This window comes from Pan paniscus, chromosome 19 (genome assembly GCF_029289425.2).
Source record: "Pan paniscus chromosome 19, NHGRI_mPanPan1-v2.0_pri, whole genome shotgun sequence".
Lineage (NCBI taxonomy): Eukaryota > Metazoa > Chordata > Mammalia > Primates > Hominidae > Pan > Pan paniscus.
In genome coordinates, this window is record NC_073268.2 from 51701998 (window position 1) to 51719920 (window position 17923).

General features: G+C 48.1%; 1 protein-coding gene across 5 annotated transcripts in view; it reads left to right on the forward strand.

Annotated features, from left to right (window-relative positions):
* Positions 1-8466, forward strand: part of MPRIP (myosin phosphatase Rho interacting protein) — a 150053-nt gene extending 141587 nt beyond the window's left edge. For all 5 annotated transcript variants that reach the window (XM_034943273.4, XM_008960872.6, XM_055102167.2 and 2 more), the window contains one exon: positions 619-8466. In XM_034943273.4, coding sequence (XP_034799164.3) covers positions 619-690 — 72 coding nt within the window. In that variant the 3' untranslated portion in view covers positions 691-8466. The remainder of the gene's footprint in view (positions 1-618) is intronic.
* The last annotated feature ends 9457 nt before the right edge of the window (positions 8467-17923 follow it).

Sequence of the window (17923 nt, forward strand, 5' to 3'; positions counted from 1 at the left end):
AACAGAGTATTGGTTTTATGTTTTGAAAATCTTACTAGATACGTTGGCGTGTTCCCACATCCCCATAACATTCACAGGCCTCTGATGAGGGAATGCCAGAAATGGGTCTGAGGGCAGCAGGTGCTGCGGAGGCACTGTAGGAGCGAGGCCCTGTCCCAGGACACCCATCCTGCTGGGGATGCCCTGGAGCATCTGGTCCTCCTCAGCTGAGGCTGTCAGGTGAAGAATCTCTGGAGCTGGATGTGGACAAATCCATTCACAAGACAAGACACGGGGATGGGCAGTCTCCTTGCTCATTGCACTGTTTTCCTTGGCTGGATTCGTTTGATCACTGCTTCTCTAAAGAGCCCTAAGCTCAGAATTTAGCTGCTTAAACACATGGTCTTGTCTCTCTGATTTTTTTTCCCTTTTTCATCCAAGTAATTTTCTGAAGGGGAAAACATCCTCCAATAACAGCATTTCCCGGGGCCTCTCCTCCTGGCATGCCCACTAACCGCACCTGCACCCGGCTCTCTGACTGATGCCGGCTCCACCAGCGGTCCGGTCTGGTCCGGTCCAGTCCAGTGCAGGGGGTCTAACGGTGTGTTTATTTTCTCCTCCTGCTCTGTCTCTACCCAGAGTCTGAAGGAAGGCCTGACGGTGCAAGAACGGTTGAAGCTCTTTGAATCCAGGGACTTGAAGAAAAACTAGGTGTGTCCCATCCAAGTTGAGCACGCGCCTTCCCCAGCTTGCAGCAGCACACCCCAAGCGCTGCTTTTCACCTGTACCTTTGTTTTATTATTATTATTATTATTATTGCTGTTGTTGTCATCGTTAACTGTAGGCATGAAATGCGTGAGGCTGGCTTCTGGGTTGTCCACACCACTCTCTGCTGTGTTGACTTCCTGTTGTCTTCATCAAAGCTTTTTTCCGTGGTATTCTAAAATTAGGCCAGCAGTGGGGGCTGGGAGGGCATCTGTGTTAGTCCCTTCCTGGCTGTGACCCGCCACACTCACTGTCAGTATTAAGGCCCAGTAGCCTGTTGATAAGCTACCCTGTCTCACCATGTGCTGGTGTGGAAACGGGGCCCAGCCAGCACGCCTCAAGGTAGATGGAATCCCCACTGGTCAGAGAAAAAGCTATGCGGACACTCCAGCTTGGCCTGGGTCACAGCACTGACTCCTCACCCGCTAGTCTGGCTGTTAAGAGGAGAAAGTGCACTGCCTTCCAGCCTGGGAGGAGGACAGCATTTTGTATTTGTTCCACTGATGCAGCTTAGAACCACACCCCTGAGAGTCGTGGCAAACCTTTCACAACCTGGAAAATGTTGAAAGCAACCATTCCTATTTTTGTTTGTTTTTTATTAAATCTTGCACAAAATCCCCGGCCCCTCTCCTTCCTTCCTTCCTTCCTTCCTTCCTTCCTCCGCTCGTTCCTTTCTTGGTCTCCAGTAACCCTGGTCTTTTCATAACTGCTTGAGATTGTTGACCTGCAGCCCAGGTTTCAGACTCTGATTGCAAAAAACAAATGAATTCCCCCCAGGAATCATTCAAAGTGGGGGAAGGTTTGGGGGTTTGGGTTTTTTTTTTTTTTACCTTTTGGAAAAGAAACCGTCACATTGCTTTGGAAAAGGTTGAGAGGAGACCCCTGTTAAGTCAAGAAGAAAGTACAGAGGATGTCAGAATCTGATGAGAACAGCACATTAGTGTGTATTGAGACTCCGATCTTAACTCTCATTTAATTAATCTGAGCTCTGAAAACCTATCTTGCAGCATTTATCTTTAAAAGAGCCTGGTTAAAGTAAACCTATACTAACAATTTTGCTTTTTCTAACAGTTTGAGGAAGACCTTTTTAACCACCACAAAACATTCTATGGCAATTCTTGAAAATCTCTTAAATTGGAGTCTATTATGGCCCCATGAAAACCATTAATCCCATTAAGATAGGGAGTATAAACCCCTGGCTGGTGGAACAGGTTCTGCTACTTTAGGAGCAAGGTGGGGTGTGAGCAGATGGTTTTCATGCCAAGAACATGCTTTCACTTTGTATTCATGCTTGTGTTGGTGTGATGGTCTCTGTGGGTGCGTGGATGCTTTGGGCGTTGAAATCTAGAAATCCTGTTGCTCAGTTTCTAGATGAAGTCATGAGCAAGGCCATCTGTGGAGCTCTGGCCCCGCCCCCAATGTGCAGAAGGGCCGGGAGCAAGGCCTGGAGTTTTCATGTGTTTTCAGACCCAGGTTTAGGTGCTCTCTTCTCACTGAAATAACTAAGTGCTCTCCACTGGCATCGAGCCCTTTCCACAAGTTTTTAAGGCTCTTAACCCACACTTTCACTCCTCTGCTACTAGTCTTCAGTGTTGTTAACAGCAAGAGAAAATTGGGTTTGTTTAAAAATCTACTTCTCTGAGGTGGCACAGTTGCGTAGCTGTAGTCCCAGCTACTCAGGAGGCTGAGGTAGGAGGATTGCTTGAGCCCGGGAGGTCGAGGCTGCAATCAGTCATGATCGTGTCACTGCACTCCAGCCTGGGTGACAAAGCAAGGCCCCATATCAAATACAGATATACTTATCAGACCCCCCTGACCATTTAGATTGGCAGTGCTTTGAGAAATGCACTATGACCTTTCTGTGTCAATGGGAATATACAGAAGGAACGTTCGGGACCCCGCTGTCCCCCACAGCCTCATTGTTGTCTCCAGGACACTGCTGGGTCACACGAATGCTCCAGGACAGACAGGGACCTGGAGTGCATCAGGATCTGACCAGATAGGAGTTTTTGCCTGGTATCTGGGTGCTACGATTTTGTGCCGTTCTCTGAGGTCCACCACCTGCCCTTCCTGGCATGGTTTCCTTCGTGACCATCCCTGCTGCCCCTGGGGGTGGACCCACTGGCCCTTCTGCAGACAGCTCCCTGCCTTCTGCCCTCCAGGGGGTTCTGGCCAGAGTCCATGCTTGGAGACAGGATCATCTGCCTTCAGCCCTCACAGTGCTTTAAATTAAAGCAAGTTTGCCCATAGGTCAAAAGAGCATTTGATTCCCTTTTTTCCATCACATATCCCTTGAGGCTGGACTTCAGGAATCCTGGAAAATTAATATGAGTGCAGCATGTGAGGGGTCAGAGACAGGCCAGCAGGGCATCTGCATTCCTCCCTGCCACAGGTCTCTCCCCAGAGGCTGGTTTAGTGTAGGGTATTGCCAGGAAACGGACTGAGGCTGCTTTGCTAAGAGCTCCTGAAAATGCCCTGGGCCTGTCCTGGCGTTTCTGAAGAGCCCTCATACAGGGACAGCCACCATCTGGGTCAAGGAAGTCTGGGTTCCCTGCTGGTGGGCTCCATCCTGCGATGGAGTGAACCAGGCGAGAAAGGATGACGATGTTCTTCATGTTGCACCTGGACATGCCCCAGGAACAGAGACTTGCCCAGGTGGCAACACTGGCACAGATGTTGACGGCTGCCCAACTGGTGCCACACTGAGCAGGGAGCCTTGTGCTGCACAGGGCTGGGCCCTCTCTCCAGTTTCCTTCCTGCAGGCATCCAAATACCCTGGAAGGGATTTAGCCCCTGAATTCCAGAGGGAAGAAAGAAGAACAGTGAAGAAGTAGAACTGGTTTCTGTATGGGGAGAGGAAAGTCTTAGGGACAGCTGCAGGCGGGGTCTCAGGCTGCTCCTTGGCACCAGCTACACAGTAGTGAGCTTTCCCAGCTTTACCGATGAGGAAGATGTTCAAATAGACAGACTTCAGCATTTTAATTATTTTCCTATAAATGTATTTATGTGTAGTATGCTAGCACCAGCCAGTAAGCTGTGCCCCACATATGAATGGGAAAGCGAGGCAGTTGTGCTCATGTGAGTTTCTGCAGGCTTGTGGGTAATTACCTTGTGTGCACGCCTGCACGTGCAGAATAGTCACTTTCTGCTGGTCAGTTTCTTTATCCACACATGGTGCCCCAGCCCCAAGCAGGTGTGGAGACCAGCATTTCAGAGGACGCGCTGTCCACAGCCTCCCGGGTCTGAGTGGATCATTGGGCAGGGGTGGAGACAGTGCGCTGCCCTGTGAGCTGGAAGCCTGTGCTTCAGGGAGTCATAATGGGCCTGTGCTAAGTGGGTGATGCAGTGGACATCCCAGGGCTACTAGAGGTGGCAGTATCACGAATTTGCGGGTTTATTGAACAAGAGGTGACATCGGAGAGGATCTTGCCTTCGGATTCAGCAAGTATGAAGGCAGAAGAGCATGGAGAGCAAGGCCCCACAGCCTGCTTAGTGACGTGGAAGGCCTGGCAAGAACCTGTTTCTGCAGCAGCCACCAGCTCCCATCACTCCTTGACCCTCCAGCTCATGCAGCCATACAGGGAGAAGAGGGAATTTTGGCTGTTTAAAGAACACAGTTGTGAATCTCAGAATGTGCCTGAAAGGAATACTGACAGATAAGGCCGGAAACAAAACTGATGGCTTGAAAAACGTTTTTATGGAATGTATTTACTACCATTTTGTTTTACTATAGAGGTAGATGGGACTCTTAACTTTTGGGTACATGGAAACATGCTGAAAATTGAACACAATCCTGATCATCACTCCTGCCTGGCTGTCTCCTGGGAGGCTGCCGGGTGCCACGGAGCTGGGACACAGCAGAGCCCGCTAGGTGTTGCAGGGCCCTGGAGGCCAAGGCCACCCTGCGTGCGGTCCCTGTCTGCAGCCAGGTCCCTACACAAACAAGTAATCCTGTTTGGCCTCCTAGGTTTTGCATATGACCTGCAGCCTAATTTGGGGTGTAGGGGAAGCTCTGCTGGCCCCTGCTCCTTTGTATGTTGGGTGACTTTAATGGCTGGCCACATACCCCTTTCTCCCAGCTACTCATTCACTGACTTGGGTAAGTTCTAAGACAGTTTGCACTTAGAAAAGAATGTGACACATCAACATTAACTTTTCCTGAAAAGAAGAGTTTGCCTAACATGGTCCTAAAGAAGCTTGGAATTTATAAGACTTTCCTTTATAACATATAGTGGGGGTTTTTTTGGGTGGAGGGGGGGTTGTTTTTTATTTTTTGTTTTCAAGACAGAGTCTCGCTCTGTTGTCCAGGCTGGAGTGTAGTGGCACGATCTCGGCTCACTGCAACCTCTGCCTCCCGGGTTCATGCCATTCTCCTGCCTCAGCCTCCCGAGTAGCTGGGACTACAGGTGTCTGCCGCCACGCCTGGCTAATTTTTTTGTATTTTTAGTAGAGACGGGGTTTCACCATGTTGGTCAGGATGGTCTCGATTTCCTGACCTCGTGATCCGCCTGTCTCGGCCTCCCAAAGTGCTGGGATTACAGGCGTGAGCCACCACGCCTGGCCTATAAGATACGGTAAAAAAAAAAAAACTGTGACCCCTTTGTCACTAAGGGAGAAAGAAATTAAGTATTGTCAAAGTTCTATAAAGAATGGAAATGTATGATATACTTCAAAGGAATTTGATGTTGAAATTTTAAAGAAAATTTGTCATGTTGATGAGAAGCTTCACTTTCCTGGGAACTTCATTCATTTTAGGGTATGAGATAAAAGTCCTGGCTAGGGGCGCCATAGGTCTGTTGTACAAGGAATTTGCTTTCTAAACAAGTTGTAACTTGCCCTAAGGTCCATGTTGGAGCACTAAGAGGTGACACAGGCCAGAGACAACGTTTCGTTTCCCCTTCCCTGCAAGCTGGGATCAGCCCTGTGTTTTCTCCTTTCAGCTGAAGTGAGCGAAGGTTCTCAGTGCTGGCAAAAGAGCCCACTTTCTAAAAGGACTTGGGAAGAAAGCTGCTGGGAACTTGCTTATTAAAAAGTTCCTTAGAATTAAGGTATCTACCCACTGTTTTCCCACCTTTCACCTTCCTGGGCTTTCCTGCCCTCCAGCATTCTTCTGAAGAGAGGTTCCTAGCCCGCTCAGCGCGAGCGTCTCCAGTAGGTAATACTCAGCAACTGAACGTGGGTTTTCCACGGACTTCAGGCTTGGAGGTGCCATGTACAAGCACACTTCTTCCTTCCCCTGGCTTCTCCATGCCACCACCCACTTTAAAGATGTAAACTCAGTAGATTTTTCATCCAGTGAACGGTCATCTTCACATCGAAAGGTGAAGGCCACCACTATTCTCGATGCCAAGCAACAGAACGTTCTGAGATGGGCGTTCTTCCTTGCACAGCAGTTACGGCAGGTTGTTCTGCAGCCACCCCTTAGAGGGGGCTCTTCGTTTTACCTTTGTACAGTTCTCGTGTTTACACATTTGGGCCAAACAGCTTTCAGCAAGGGCATGTGTCCACAGCTGATGGGCAGTTAAGAACCAGCCTGAGCTGAAGGCTAGTAATACCGTGCTGTAGGCTCTTTAAAAGGAAAGCCTGGCATAAACCCAGCATGGAAAGGAACATTATCAGTTATCTCAAATTTTGTCTGCCAGGGACAAGACCCTGTTCATTCTTTTGCCCTTTTCAGAACTGTGAGCTTCAGGTATTCTTGCTTCTCTGTAAAGGGAAGACATCTCCCTTCTCTGAAATCCTTCAACAAAAGAAAAGGCTCTTGGCAGGGTAGGGGAGTCAGTAGCTCAACACTAGATCATCCCTAGAGATGGGACAAGTTTCTGTGTGAACACGTCTTGGGTCCGAGTCCTTAGGTGTTCGGATGCAGTACTTTGTGAATACTTAAGCTACTGCATGCTTGGTGTAGCTTGCAATTTCTCTGTATTTAAAAGCAGCTGTGTTTATTTTCTTCAAAATAACCTGTATATTATTTAGAGCAAGCAATGTAAATATTACTGAGAAGTTACTGCAGGGATTTTTGTGACAGAGTTTGTATGGGTTTTTAAAAAAATCTTAGACACCCCTTTTTAAGATGGGGAGAACAGGGTTGACTGCACCGTTGAAGCCCGCCCAGCATTATAAGGAAATGTTTTTAATGACTGCTGCATCTTTGTAAAACGTTTGGTCATCTAACAGATGGTTTTAAAGTGTGCAATATCCAAAATAACGATTGCCCTGTATCCATACATTGTTTCATTGAAAGAATTCTGTATTGCCTCTTCTTGGTAGAGCCAGAGTCCTTAAGGAAAATCAGGAAAATGAAGAAAATGATGGTGCCATCTTGACAAGACTTCTGCACAGTAATTTAAGGCTATCCTAGGGAGACTTGGTTGAAGGCACAGTTCTGGGATCAGGGTCTAAATGTGCAGTTTCTGAGAACCTTCAAGACCACTCACTGGGCAGGGCTCTGTGGAGCACTGGAGCTGTTTGGATTCCCCAGCCCTTGGGTCATATCCTGGAATTCCATGGAGGCTGCAGAACTTAGATGCAGCTGTTTTTTACAGCACCTATTTTTGTCAGATTGGTAAGGAAACACTGAGTCACAGAATACTTAAGAATTGGAGACTCCAGTAATGTAGGATGGCCTGAGAGGACGTCCAAGTCCCAAGGGGTGGACACGGCATGTTCCTCGGGCACAGCCTCAGTGGGGGCCTTCCCCAGGCGCAGCTCGGCCACCTGAGGAAAGGGTGTTTCGGAGGCGCAGCCACACACACAGCGCTGGCAGCCTCACAGTCACGCCCATCACTCCCTGCCCCCCCAGCCCCCTTGAGAAGTTAGTGGTGTCACATCCTTAGTTTTATAGACAGCTAGGAATAGATTGTGAAGAACACTCAGTTCACTACTGTGTTACATTTATATCACAAGCTTCAATTAAAATGGATTTTAAAGGATTTTAGGATTTACCTTTAGTATTAACAACGTATCTACTGACATACTGTTAGGATTCAAAACCAGTTAAGTATAAGAATTACTTCATGTGGTTTTCCTAGAGTACAATTTATAAAAGGTAGAAAGCATCCAAGTGGCTCCTCAACAATTACAATTCTTAATGATTTTTCTCACAGCTGTGCCCTTCTGTCAGGGTCAGTGTCAAAATTCGTTATCAAAGGCAAAACCTACTGTGCCAAGCTGGTGCGCTATATGTGAACGGAGTGGAAATGCTTCAGTCACCTCTGCCGCAGCTTGTGATTCCAGCAGTTCTCACAAACGTTCTGTCACATGATAAAAAGAAGCAGCTCGTAAAATTCCAACTGGTGTTTCATTTCTGTTCTAATGCTAAATGATAACGCTTAACAGACTAAAAGCTGTGTGCAGAAGAAAGGGCTGAATGAGTACCGCCTCCCTAGGTTCCAGCACAGTGCTCGGGTCTAAGAAGTAGAGCCCCGGGGTAGGGTGGGCCATCCACTGTCAGGCCAGTGTCTCAAGAAAGCCTGACCAGCTGAGCTGCTGCTTTTTTTTGGGGGGGGTGGGGAGGGGCGTCTTTTGAGGCTTTTTTTTTTTTTTACAAAGTTAGTTTGTGATCAACGATTCACTACAATTGAAGTGTTACTTTGTCAGAATATTTATTCCTTTGTGTGACATGCTAGATTCCCTGGATGTAGCTGATCATTTTTATTTTGTAAATATTACCTAACTTTACATAAACTATATCATAATAAACTATTTTTGCATCACCCTTTGCATGCTGTGTAATGAGATTTTGTTTAGTTGAGAGACATCTGCAAAATAAGCATGCAGGTCAAAAGTCAAACTGAACAGTAGCCTCCAGCTCTAGAGTGGGTTGATTTCAGTTTCATTACCTCCTTTTTTTTGAGACAGTCTCACTCTGTTGCCCAGGCTGGAGTGCAGTGGCGGGATCTCGGCTCACTGCAACCTGTGCCCCCGGGGTTCAAGTGATTCTCCTGCCTCAGCCTCCCAAGTAGCTGGGACTACAGGGGCACGCCACCACACCCAACTAATTTTTTGTATTTTTAGTAGAGACGGGGTTTCACCGTGTTAGCCAGGATGCTCTCCATCTCATGATCCGCCCGCCTTGGCTTCTTAAAGTGCTGGGATTACAGGTGTGAGCCACCGTGCCCAGCCTTTATTTTATTTTATTTTTTTTGGAGCAGGGTCTCACTCTGTCACCCAGGTTAGAGTGCAATGGCATGATCTTGGTTCACTGCAGCCTCTGCCTCTTAGGCTCAAGTGATTCTCCCACCTCAGCCTCCCAACTAGCTGGGACTACAGGCATGCACCACCACACCCAATTAATTTTGCATTTTTTGTAGAGACGGGGTTTCCCTGTGTGGCCAAGGCTGGTGTCGAACTCCTGGACTGAAGCAATCCTCCCACCTTTGCCTCCCAAATTGCTGAGATTACAGGCATGAACACAGTGCCAGGGCCTCATTACCTCCTTTTGAATTACAGTGGATTTTTTTCTTTCTTTCTTTTTTGAGACAGTCTTGCTCTGTTGCCCGGGCTGGAGTGCAGTAGCGCGATCTCAGCTCACTACAACCTCCGTCTCCCAAGTTCAAGCAATTCTCGCGCCTCAGCCTCCCAAGTAGCTGGGATTACAGGCATGCACCACCACACCTGGCTTGTGTGTGTGTGTGTGTGTGTGTGTGTGTGTGTGTGTGTGTGTGTTTAGTAGAGATGGGGTTTCACCATGTTGCCCAGGCTGGTCTCGAACTCCTGACCTCAGGTGATCACCTGCCTTGGCCTCCCAAAGTGCTGGGATTACAGGTGTGAACCACTGTGCCTGGCCAGTTTTCAACATTTTAGAATTACGGTAGTTCACATAAAAATTTGGACTTTACCTGTTCACACACAAGCCATTGTAAGAAATACTTTACGTGCAGAATCTAATTAAGGTACACTGCCCCAGTTAAAGAAGCCTTCAGGGGCTAAAGGGACAACGAGAAGTGCTAATGGTGGTGATGCTTTTATTAATCAAGGTCTTGTAATTCCCCATCCCTGTCCCTCTTATTAATAGATTTATTTACAATAAAATTTTACCTTTTGCTTAAAAAAGAAACTGCATTTTACATCATGACCCAATATACACACATGCCAACAACCTGAAATTTAACAAAATAATGCACCCTTACTATATATACTTTGATGATTTCGTTCACTTTTAAAAATTCTGATTGTGACCCACTAAATAAATTTAAAATAACAAACTGGGATTTTTAGGTTGGGTGCAGTGGCTCATGCCTGTAATCCCAGCACTTTGGGAGGCTGAGGCAGGTGGATCACTTGAAGTCAGGAGTTCAAGACCAGCCTGGCCAACATGGGGAAACCCTGTCTCTACTAAAAATACAAAAATTAGCCAGGCATGGTGGTGTGCACCTACCTGTAATCCCAGCTACTCAGGAGGCTGAGGCACAAGAATTGCTTGAACCCAGGAGGTGGGGGTTACTGTGAGCCTAGATCGTGCCACTGCACTGCAACCTGGGCAACAGAGCAAGACCCTGTCTCAAAAAAGAAAAACTGGGTTTTTTAAACAATATATTCACAACCTTTAGAATGAAATGGGTGAAATTTGTGGGAATCTAAACTTTTATCCAGATAACATTGAAAAAAAGTTGATTCTACCAATAAAGCAATTTAAGAGGCCAGGTGTGGTGGCTTACGCCTGTAATCCCACCACTTTGGGAGGCCGAAGCAGGTGGATCACTTGAGGTCAGGAGTTCGAGACCAGCCTGACCAACATGGTGAAACCCCATCTCTACTAAAAATACAAAAATTAGCTGGGCGTGGCAGTACACACTTGTAATCCCAGCTACTGGGGAGGCTGAGGTGAGAGAATCACTTGAGCATGGGGGGCAGAGGTTGCAGTGACTGAGATCGCGCCACTGCATTCTAGCCTGGACTACAGAGTGAGACTCTGTCTCAAAAAAACAAAACAAAAAGTCAAATGTATAAAACATAGCCAAAAAAAGTTAAGTACAGACATAAAAAGATACACATTTTCAGTCTGCTATTCCAGTTGTCTAATTTTTTTTTTTTTTTTTTTTTTTGAGATGGAGTCTCACTGTGTCACCCAGGCAGGAGTGCAGTGGCAGGATCTCAGCTCACTGCAGCCTCCACCACCACCCACCCCCCGGGCTCAAGTGATTCTCCCATCTCAGCCTCCTGAGTAGCTGGGGCTGCAGGAGCACACTGCCATACCTGGCTAATTTTTTTGTATTTTTAGTAGAGATGGGGTTTCACCATGTTGGTCAAGCTGGTCTCAAACTCCTGATCTCAAGTGATCCACCTGCCTCACCCTCCCAAAGTGCTGAGATTACATGCATGCACCACCGCTCCCGGCCTCCTATGGTTTTAACATACGCTATTTTTGTAAAGCTATGTAAATGCAATTTTTAAAATCAGTTGGCATTTGAAAATCCAACACTGTTTCATAACAGCCTGGCGACAGAGCGAGAATCTGTCTCAAAAAAAAGAAAAAAAAAAAAAGGCCGGGCGCAGTGGCTCACGCCTGTAATCTTAGCACTTTGGGAGGCTGAGGCAGGCAGATCACAAGGTCAGGAGTTCGAGACCAGCCTGGCCAATATGGTGAAACCCTGTCTCTACTAAAAATACAAAAATTAGCTAGGCGTGGTGGCATATGCCTGTAGTCCCAGCTACTTGGGAGGCTGAGGCACAAGAATCGCTTGAACCCAGTAGGCAGAGGTTCCAGTGAACCAAGATTGCATCAGTGCACTCCAGCCTGGGCTATAGAGCTAGACTCTGTCTCAAAAAAACAAACAAACAAACAGTGTGGTCTTGGCATAAAGAGATATTGATAAATCAGTGAAACAGAATTGCGAGTTCAGAAAAAGCGTTCTTACATTTACAGTCAATTGATTTTCAACAATAATGCCCAGACCATTCAGTGAGGAAACAATAACCTTTTCAACAAATGGTACTGGGACAACTAGATATCCACATGCAAAAGAAGATGAAGTTGGGCCTCCTACCTTGCACCATACACAAAAATTAACTCAAAACGGATCACAGACCTAAGTATGAGTGATAGGAATATAATATACAAGAATGGCCGGGTGCAGTGGCTCAAGCCTGTAATCCCAACATTTTGGGAAGCTGAGGCAGGCAGATTACTTGAGGTCAGGAGTTCGAAACCAAGCCTAGCAAAACCCCATCCGTACTAAAAATACAAAAATTAGCTGGGCGTGATGGTGGGCGCCTCTAGTCCCAGCAACTTGGGAGGCTGAGGCAGGAGAATCGCTTGAACCTGGAAGGCGGAGGTTGCAGTGAGTTGAGATTGCACCACTGCACTCCAGCCTGGGCAATAGAGTGAGACTGTCTCAAAAAGAAAAAAATTATATATATGACAGAAAAAAACATAGGAGCAAATCTTTGTGACCTTGGGTTGGGCAATGGTTTCTTAGCTATGACACCAAAGCACAAGCAACAACTGTAAAAATATTAATAGATTATACCAAAATCAAAAGCTTACATGCTGCAAACAATTCCATCAACACCTATTACCCAAAGAAGGGAAACATTTGCAAATGACTTTTTTTTTCCTTTGAGATAGAGTCTCGCTCTGTTGCCCAGGCGGGAGTGCAGCCTCAATTTCCCAGGCTCAAGCGATCCTCCCACCTCAGCCTCCTGAGTAGCTCAGACTACAGGAGTGTGCCACTATGCCCAGCTAATCTTATATATATTTTTTTATTTTTTATTTTTGGTAGAGACAAGATCTTGCTATGTTGTCCAAGCTAGTCTCGAACTCCTGAGGTCAAGCATTCCTCCTGCCTCGACCTCCTAAAGTGTTGGGATTACAGGCGTTGGCCACTGTCCCCAGCTTGCAAATTATGTATCTATTAAGGGATTCTTATATCCAGAACATATACAAACAACTCTTAAAACTCAACAATAAAAAGACAACCCAAAAAAATGGGCAAAGGATTTGAATAGACATTTCTTCAAAGATGACATACAAATGGCCAATAAGCTCATGAAAAGACATTCATCATCTTTAGTCATTAGAAATGCAAGTCAAAACCACAATGAGACACCATACCCACTAGAAGGGCTATGATCAGAAAGTTAGATCATGCCATATGTTGGCAAGGATGTGGAGGAAAAGGAACCCTCATTCACTGCTGGTGGGAATATAAAATGATACTTCCATTTTGGAAAAAGTCTAGCAGTTTCTCAAATGGTTAAATAGTGTTATATGACCCAATAATTTCACTCCTAGGTGTATACTAAAGAAATGAAAACATATCTGTGCAAACACTTGTACACAAATGTTTATAGCAGCATTATTCATAACAGCCAAAAGATAGAAATAACCCAAATTCCCACCAACGAATGAATGGGCAAACAAAATTTGTTATCCATACAATGGAATGTCATTCAGCCAAACTAAGAAATGAGGTGCTGAAACATGCTGCAGCACAGATTCCCTTGAAGCATGACGCGAGGTGAAGATGGCAGAGACAAAAGGCTGCAGAGAGGATTCCATTTCTATGAAATGCCCAGAGTAGGCAAATCTGTGAGACAGAGTAGACTAGTGATTGCCAGGAGCTGGAGGGTAGTACGGAATGGGGAGTGACTACTACTGGAACAGTGTTTCTTTTTGGGGTGATGGTTACACAACTTTGTTAATATACTAAAACCCACTACTGAATCTCATGCTTTTAATGTGCAGATTTTATGGTATGTGAATCTTTTTTTTTTTTTAATTGATCATTCTTGGGTGTTTCTCGCAGAGGGGGATTTGGCAGGGTCACAGGACAATAGTGGAGGGAAGGTCAGCAGATAAACAAGTGAACAAAGGTCTCTGGTTTTCCTAGGCAGAGGACCCTGCGGCCTTCCGCAGTGTTTGTGTCCCTGGGTACTTGAGATGATTAGGGAGTGGTGATGACTCTTAAGGAGCATGCCGCCTTCAAGCATCTGTTTAACAAAGCACATCTTGCACCGCCCTTAATCCATTCAACCCTGAGTGTATACAGTACATGTTTCAGAGAGCACAGGGTTGGGGGTAAGGTCATAGATCAACAGGATCCCAAGGCAGAAGAATTTTTCTTAGTACAGAATAAAATGAAAAGTCTCCCATGTATACTTCTTTCTACACAGACACGGCAACCATCCGATTTCTTGATCTTTTCCCCACCTTTCCCCCCTTTCTACCCCACAAAACCGCCATTGTCATCATGGTCCGTTCTCAATGAGCTGTTGGGTACACCTCTCAGACGGGGTGGTGGCCGGGCAGAGGGGCTCCTCACTTCCCAGTAGGGGCGGCCGGGCAGAGGCGCCCCTCACCTCCCGGACGGGGCGGCTGGCCGGGCGGGGGGCTGACCCCCCCCACCTTCCTCCCAGACAGGGCGGCTGGCCGGGTGGGGGGCTGACCCCCCGACCTCCCTCCCGGATGGGGTGGCTGGCCGGGCGGGGGGCTGACCCCCCCACCTCCCTCCCGGACGAGGTGGCTGCTGGGCGGAGGGGCTCCTCACTTCCCAGACGGGGTGGCTGCTGGGCGGAGGGGCTCCTCACTTCTCAGATGGGGCGGTTGCCAGGCAGAGGGTCTCCTCACTTCTCAGACAGGGCGGCCAGGCAGAGACGCTCCTCACATCCCAGACAGGGCGGCAGGGCAGAGGTGCTCCCCACATCTCAGAAGATGGGCGGCCGGGCAGAGACGCTCCTCACTTCCCAGATGTGATGGCGGCCGGGAAGAGGCGCTCCTCACTTCCTAGATGGGATGGCAGCCGGGCAGAGACGCTCCTCACTTTCCAGACTGGGCAGCCAGGCAGAGGGGCTCCTCACATCCCAGACGATGGGCGGCCAGGCGGAGACGCTCCTCACTTCCCAGACGGGGTGGCGGCCGGGCAGAGGCTGCAATCTCGGCACTTTGGGAGGCCAAGGCAGGCGGCTGGGAGGTGGAGGTTGTAGCGAGCCGAGATCACGCCACTGCACTCCAGCCTGGGCACCATTGAGCACTGAGTGAACGAGACTCCGTCTGCAATCCCGGCACCTCGGGAGGCCGAGGCTGGCGGATCACTCGCGGTTAGGAGCTGGAGACCAGCCCGGCCAACACAGCGAAACCCCGTCTCCACCAAAAAAATACGAAAACCAGTCAGGCGTGGCGGCGCGCGCCTGCAATCGCAGGCACTAGGCAGGCTGAGGCAGGAGAATCAGGCAGGGAGGTTGCAGTGAGCCGAGATGGCAGCAGTACCGTCCAGCTTCGGCTCGGCATCAGAGGGAGACCGTGGAAAGAGAGGGAGAGGGAGACCATGGGGAGAGGGAGAGGGAGGGGGGAGGGGGAGGGGGAGAGGGAGAGGGCGGTATGTGAATCTTGATCAAGTGTGTTTTTAAAAACTGGATTGGATCCTGGCAGCTCCCATCGGTGCTGATTGCGGCCAGCAGCCCGAGGCCTTTAGTGATGCCTTTCTTCAGCATCTGCAGACAGCGAAAAGCAGAGCTGCAGGTTGAAGGCTCAGAGTAATGGATGGAGCCCTAAAATGAGTAAGAATAGGTGCAGGCAGGGCCTGAGTGGTCACTAGAAAAGAGAAAGCAGAGTTGGTGCCATCACATACATCCACCTCATGCCTTATTCTGAAATTTGAGTGTGAGAACACATGTCGACACACAAGCCAGTCATGATTTTAAAGGCGTTGGCTGTGGTCTTGAAAAGAGTCATGCGGAAACCCATCATCACCTTAAGATTTTTTTTTTTTTTTTTTTTTGAGACGAAGTCTCGCTCCGTCGCCCAGGCTGGAGTGTAGTGGCACCATCTCGGCTCACTGCAAGCTCCGCCTCCCGGGTTCACGCCATTCTTCTGCTTCAGCCTCCCGAGTAGCTGGGACTACAGGCACCCGCCACCATGCCCAGCTAATTTTTTGTATTTTTAGTAGAGATGGGGTTTCACCATGTTAGCCAGGATGGTCTCGATCTCCTGACCTCGTGATCTGCCCGCCTCAGCCTCCCAAAGTGCTGGGATTACAGGCATGAGCCACCGTGCCCAGCCACCTTAAGATTTTGAGTGTAAGGATCTTCATGATGAAATTTCTGAAAATGGTCCATTCTCAACTTCAATTTCTGAGACTGGAGAAGGATCCTCTAGTAGCCACACTGTAGCAGCTGCCCTGAGTCAGCACCTCCACTTGGACCCAAAGTAGGATGTCTCTCAGGCATGTCACTCCCAGTGACACCAGATGGGATCCACCCAGGGCTGCCTCTGCTGCTCATTGTTAATGCCTCTAAAGTCATCTCCATGGTTCTTTGGGCTTCATCTTTAAAGGATTCAAGTGACTTGAGACTATCCCAGAAAACTATGCAGCTAGTGAAACTAGAGTACAACTAAGAACATTTTCAGACCTCCAGTGTGGATGACCTGGGCATAATCTCACAAACTGATGGGACTGCAAGGATTGTAAACTGAAATTGACATGAATATACTCTGTTGGATCAGACTAAAAAAAAAAAATTGGGCCGGGCACAGTGGCTCACACTGGTAATCCCAGCACTTTGGGAGGCCGAGGTGGGCAGATTATGACATTAGGAGTTCGATACCAGCCTGGCCAACATAGTGAAACCCCGTCTCTACTAAAAATACAAAAATTAGCCGGGCGTAGTTGTGGGCGCCTGTAATCCCAGCTACTCAGGAGGCTGAGGCAGGATAATCACTTGAACCCGAGAGGCGGAGGTTGCCGTGAGCTGAGATCGCGCCATTGCACTCCAGCCTGGGCGACAGAGAAACACTCTGTCTCAAAAAAAAAAAATTGTGGGTTGCTTTAAAAACCTATAGAACTGGCTGGGCGTGGTGGCTCATGCCTGTAATCCCAGCACTTTGGGAGGCCGAGGCAGGTGGATCACCTGAGGTCGGGAGTTCAAGACAAGCCTGGCCAACGTGGCAAAACCCCGTCTCTACTAAGAATTAAAAAAAAAAAAAAAATTAGCTGGACTTGGTGGTGGCACACCCTGTAATCCCAGCTACTCAGGAGGCTGAGGCAAGAGAATCGCTTGAACCCGGGAGGCGGAGGTTGCAGTGAGCCAAGATTGCACCATTACACTCCAGCCTGGGGGACAAGAGCGAAAACTCCGTCTCAAAAGAAAACAAAAACCCTATAGAACCAACATAGTGCTTTAAAATATGGCATCATTGCATTGGTTCATTCCAACAACCTAGGAATATTCAACAGTGTGGGCAGACTGTTAAGGGCATATGGTACTAACAGAATTTTTTGTTTGTTTTGAGACAGAGTCAAGCTCTGTCACCCAGGCTGGAGTGCAGTGGCGTGAGCCTGGCTCACTGCAGCCCCCACCTCCCGGGTTCAAGCAATTCTCCTTTTTCAGCCTCCCGAGTAGCTGGGATTACAGGTACACACCACCACACCCAGCTAATTTTTGTATTTTTAGTAGAGACGGAGTTTTGCCATGTTGCCCAGACTGATCTTTTTTCTTTTTTTGAGATGGAGTCTCGCTCTGTGTCTCCCAGGCTGGAGTGCAGTGGCGCGATCTCGTCTCACGGCAAGCTGGGCCTCCCGGGTTCACACCATTCTGCCTCAGCCTCCCGAGCAGCTGGGACTATAGGTGCCCGCCACCACGCCCGGCTAATTTTTGTATTTTTAGTAGAGATGGGGTTTCACCGTTCTCAAGCTGTATCACTGCCCACATAGTTAACAACATTGAATCCAAACCACTAAGCTGATGAAAGCTCATCCCAGGAGAAGAGGGCAATTAGAGGGGAATCTTCCTAGAGCCTCTTTTGTGACTGCTGAGCCTACTTGGCAAATTTATTACTTCTTTTAAAGTTTCTCTCTGAGAGGAGCCAAGACAATCTTGTAGGCAAAAAAGAGGCTTCAGGTGACACACACACTACACAACCCCCTCCCCAGCCCTCAACTTCAGCGAGCCCCTGCCTTCTAGCATCACTCGCCTCAGGTGTTGGAGCAGAGGCCGGCGTGCAGTTCTAGGGTCTCCTGGGCATGCCTGCCTGTTACTGGCACAGCAATCTTTACGTGTGGGCCAAGGATCTTCTATACTTTTAATAACGTCTTCCAAGATTGGGTGTCTGATGAGCAGGCACAGCCAGCACAGTTTCAACAAGCAATTTATCCCCTAGTGTGCAGGCTCCTTCCTTACAGGCTGAGTACTATGGGGTTACAATCTTCCCAGACATTGCTTATTGGTTGTTAGGCGGGGG